At 58.9% G+C, this 1,170-nt stretch overlaps 1 protein-coding gene across 1 annotated transcript in view; it reads right to left on the bottom strand.

Moving 5' to 3' along the window:
• E2F2 (E2F transcription factor 2) overlaps nt 1-466 on the bottom strand; it is a 40,531-nt gene extending 40,065 nt beyond the window's left edge. Inside the window, exon 1 of the mRNA XM_015832073.2 lies at nt 182-466. Coding sequence (XP_015687559.2) covers nt 182-466 — 285 coding nt within the window. The remainder of the gene's footprint in view (nt 1-181) is intronic.
• Between the last annotated feature and the right edge of the window lie 704 nt (nt 467-1,170).

Here is a 1,170-nt window from a genome sequence, read left to right as displayed (position 1 = left end):
CCCCAAATCAAATAAACTACATCATGGCAAACAGAGCTTGTGTGAAGCCAGGCCCTGTTTCTGGATCTGGTCAGGTTGGCATAACAAAGAGTTTCCCACGGACTCCCCCAAACTCAATCCCCCCAAAGGAACACAAATTAGTGACAGTTATCAAACAGAGGGCAGAAAAAAGAGAAATTACCGGCAGTTTTCCCGTGGAGGCCGATCGCATGGTTTTGATCTCAGGTCCATGAGGGGTGGCATAAAGGCAACCGCCTCGAGGTAACGGAGCGACCACCGCCGTTTGGGGATACACCTGAGCGAAATAGGCTGCGGGGAGAGCCCGCACCGGAGGGCCTGCGAGGTCGGCGACCACCAGCTCTGCGGAGCTGCCGACAGACATGCTTTTCTTTTGTGACTGGGGGGGGACGAGGGAAGGCGCCCCTCGGCCGGGGGCGGAAGGCCCAGCTTTGGGGAGTCTCAGCATGGCCTTCCTCCGAGAGGCCAGGCGCAACCAGGAAGATCTTGGAACTCCAGCAACGCGTGTCGGGACCGACCTGGAGAGGTACAATGGGAAAAGTCCTCCTAGCCATTTAAAACTGCCATCGGGGGGGGGGGGGACTACCCAGGATCGGCCCCCTAGGATACAGATCGGGGAGCGGAAAGAAGAAGAAAAAAGGGGAGGAAAAAAAAAGTCCCAAGGAAAACGAAGCGAGGTTGCAGGCAGCGTGGGAGGCTTCGTTCACACAGTCCGGGTCTCTTCATCCACGCGGCTCGCCAAAGGCTCTTTTTTTCTTGAAAGAGTCGGCCATCGGGTCACTCGTTAGTTCCTCTGCCCTCCCCCACCCCACCGCCTCTTCTCTAACAGCGCAGGTTGGGCCCGGGCACCCCAAAACAAAAAGCACCCCAAGATTTGCGCCTGGCCTTTCCAGAGGGGACTTTCCCGGGAGTTCGGCTGCAGAGTTGCAACTCGGCCAAGCTCATGCCCGAGCAATGCCCGCCACCCGCGCCTCTCCTGCAAAGCTTCTGTGGCGGGGGAGGGGGGGAGAAGGAGGCAGAGAAAACGCAGCGTCGGATTGAAAACAAAAGCTCGGGGGGCCTTTTTTGCAAAAGGCCCGAGGACGGGCTCGGGTGGGCGGCGGGAGGTTTCGCTCCGGCGAGCCCTGCCCTCCGATCTCCGCTCCTAATGTC

The sequence above is a fragment of the Protobothrops mucrosquamatus genome, unplaced genomic scaffold (genome assembly GCF_001527695.2).
Source record: "Protobothrops mucrosquamatus isolate PMUCROS unplaced genomic scaffold, P.Mucros_1.0 scaffold_23, whole genome shotgun sequence".
Classification (NCBI taxonomy): Eukaryota; Metazoa; Chordata; class Lepidosauria; order Squamata; family Viperidae; genus Protobothrops; species Protobothrops mucrosquamatus.
The sequence above is the reverse complement of the archived record's forward strand: the minus strand, read 5'-3'. Positions and strand labels throughout refer to the sequence as shown.